Consider the following 2,753-nt stretch of genomic DNA (forward strand, 5'->3'; position numbering starts at 1 on the left):
TTTATACACACACACAGGAGGAGGGGATGACGAGACACACCTGGGAGCAATAAAACCAAGGGAAACACCTGGGACAAATTAAATAAACTAATCAGGACAGGAACAGGAAACTAACCAAATAAGGGCATGGGAAGGCACATGGGGAGCAGGACACACACAAAACATGGAACAGAGTCTGACAGGTTTCTTGAGCACCAAATCAGCATATTATAATGATTTCTGAAGGATCATATGACACTGGAGTAATGACTGCTGAAAATTCAGCTTTGTCATCACAGGAATAAATGAACTTTTATTTTAAATGGTAATATTTCAGAATATTCCTGTTTTTACTGTTTGTGTGTGCTCACTGGGCTAAGCTCATGGTTATGAGAGCTAAATTACATAACTATTTAAAGGGTTAGTTCTCCCAAAAATGAAAATTCTGTCATTAATTACTCACCCTCATGTCGTTTCAAACCCGTAAGATTGGTAAAATAATCCATGTGACATCAGGGGTTCAACCATAATTTTACGAAGATATGAGAATACTTTTTGTGCGTGAAAGAAAAAAAATTATGACTTTATTCAACAATTCGTCTCCTCCGCATCACCCTGTAGCGCCATTTTGGAGAGTATCCGCTGGACGTAAACAGCGTATGCTGTTCTGTGTCAGCTGCGTCACACGGATATGCTGTTTTCGTTCAGATCAAATCACAGCAACATAGGAAACAGATCCAGCGTGATGCAGCTGACAGAGAACAGCATATGTTGTTTACGTCCAGCTGATACTGACGAATTGTTGAATAAAGTCGTTTTTTTTTTTTTCTTTTGTGCACAAAAAGTATTCTCATAGCTTCGTAAAATTACGGTTGAACCCCTGATGTCACATGGATTATTTTACCGATCTCCTTGCTACGTCTCTGGACATTTCAGTTGTATTGCTGTCTATGCAGGGTCAGACAGCTCTCAGATTCCATCAAAAATATCTTAATTTGTGTTCCGAAGATGAACGACGGTCTTACGGGTTTGAAACGACATGAGGATGAGTAATTAATGACAGAATTTTCATTTTTGGGTGAACTATCCCAATGAGTCAATGAGTTGATTGTCCTTAAAGTTAAAGAGCTAATGTTTATTATTTCATCTCTTATTTTCCAGGTCAGTGGGGCAGGTGCATAGGAGAAGAATGTGGAACTGGCGGGGTTCAATCCAGGACGGTGTGGTGCATCCACTCAGAAGGATGGACCACACACCACTCCAACTGCCGGCACTCAGACAAACCAGAGAGCCAGAGGCCTTGCTTTAAAGTGTGTGAGTGGCACCAGGACCTCTTTGAATGGGAGGTTTCAGAATGGGGGCCGTGCGTTCTAGCCCCATTCCAGTCCAACGAGCTCAAACCGAGGACAACGGAGTGCGTCACGGCCCAGCACGGCATCCAGAGACGGAAGGTCCATTGCGTGCGCACCTCAAACCGCACGACGGTCACGGAGAGGATATGCGAGTTCTTTTCCCCACGACCGGCGCTCGAACAGGCCTGCCTGATCCCCTGCCCTCACGACTGCATCGTATCCGATTTCTCCTCCTGGTCCGGCTGCAGTCGAACATGCGGCATGGGTCTCCAGCATCGGACCCGACACGTTCTAGCGGCACCGATGTACGGAGGAGCTAATTGCCCCAATCTCACCCAAACAAGGACTTGTGCAAACCTTCTGCCCTGTCCGGTTGGGGAAAGCGAGCATCACTACAGCCTTAAAGTCGGCCCCTGGAGCGAGTGCAGGCAGCCGCAACACAAGGGGCTCTGGATGAGCGGAAGGACCATGCTGGACTTCACCACGGGAGATACGGAGAGGAACACCGTGAAACGACATATCCAGAGCTCCCAGCACCACCATCACCACCTCCACCATCACCACGGTCTCAAGGGCTTGGACGTGGAGATCGGCTACCAGACGCGCCAAGTTCGTTGCGTGCGCAGCGACGGCAAGAACGCCATGCTGAGGTAAGAAGCCCTGAACGTGCGCAGACGCATCTGCCGTGTCTATTTAATTTGCAATAATCTGTGTACAAGCAATGCATGCCTGAGAGACAAACCCTCTGAGAACATAAACCCTTTTAAGGTCTAAATCTCAGATTATGCTCTTGAAAGCAAGGTATTGCTGCTGCTTGTGTGAAAGGAATTGCTGTGCAGCTGGATTTTTGAAGCGGCTCTGTGAAGTGGGCCTAACTAAATTGGTTAGTCCTTCATTAATCTCCTTCCCGCTGCAGTACTCTACAAGGTGAGCAGAGAGACATGCCTCTGGCAGCCGCAAAGGCAGCATGGGAGAGCCGGGCCTCTGAGCAGAACACGCTATGGCCTGATGGAAAGGATTGAATTGACTCTCTTGCTGCAATCTCTGCATCCATAGTATGAGTTTGGAAAGATGGTCAATCACTGTTACGCTGTAGTCTGTGCTTTATTCTCATTTCGCTCTCGCTCTTGGTAGAATTAGAAGTCGCTGAGATGTAGCTCATCCTCCTCTCACAAAGAGTATGGATTTCCTGCAAACTGAGGTTAATGAATACTAAGGAACTAAGGCAGGCTTTGAACATAACTTTAAAGATGCCTCCTTTGCAAAATATTGATTTGCGGGTAGGCACTCCTGATAAAGGTTTTAAGTATCAAATACAGACTTTTATGTCTTTGCTCTATTTTACCTGTGTCATGGTGCTGTCTGCTGCCACTTGCTATCCAAGGTAGTTTATGTCTACTAATATATATATATATATATATA

The 2,753-nt window shown here is 45.9% G+C and overlaps 1 protein-coding gene across 1 annotated transcript in view; it reads left to right on the plus strand.

Moving 5' to 3' along the window:
• The window catches only part of LOC107658187 (thrombospondin type-1 domain-containing protein 7B-like), a 46,965-nt gene that overhangs the window by 6,939 nt on the left and 37,273 nt on the right, over window positions 1–2,753 (plus strand). The window contains exon 2 of the mRNA XM_016446650.1: window positions 1,141–1,981. Within this exon, the coding sequence (XP_016302136.1) occupies window positions 1,141–1,981 (841 nt within the window). The remainder of the gene's footprint in view (window positions 1–1,140; window positions 1,982–2,753) is intronic.

This window comes from Sinocyclocheilus anshuiensis, unplaced genomic scaffold (genome assembly GCF_001515605.1).
Source record: "Sinocyclocheilus anshuiensis isolate Anshui unplaced genomic scaffold, SAMN03320099.WGS_v1.1 scaffold263, whole genome shotgun sequence".
NCBI classification, from domain to species: Eukaryota; Metazoa; Chordata; class Actinopteri; order Cypriniformes; family Cyprinidae; genus Sinocyclocheilus; species Sinocyclocheilus anshuiensis.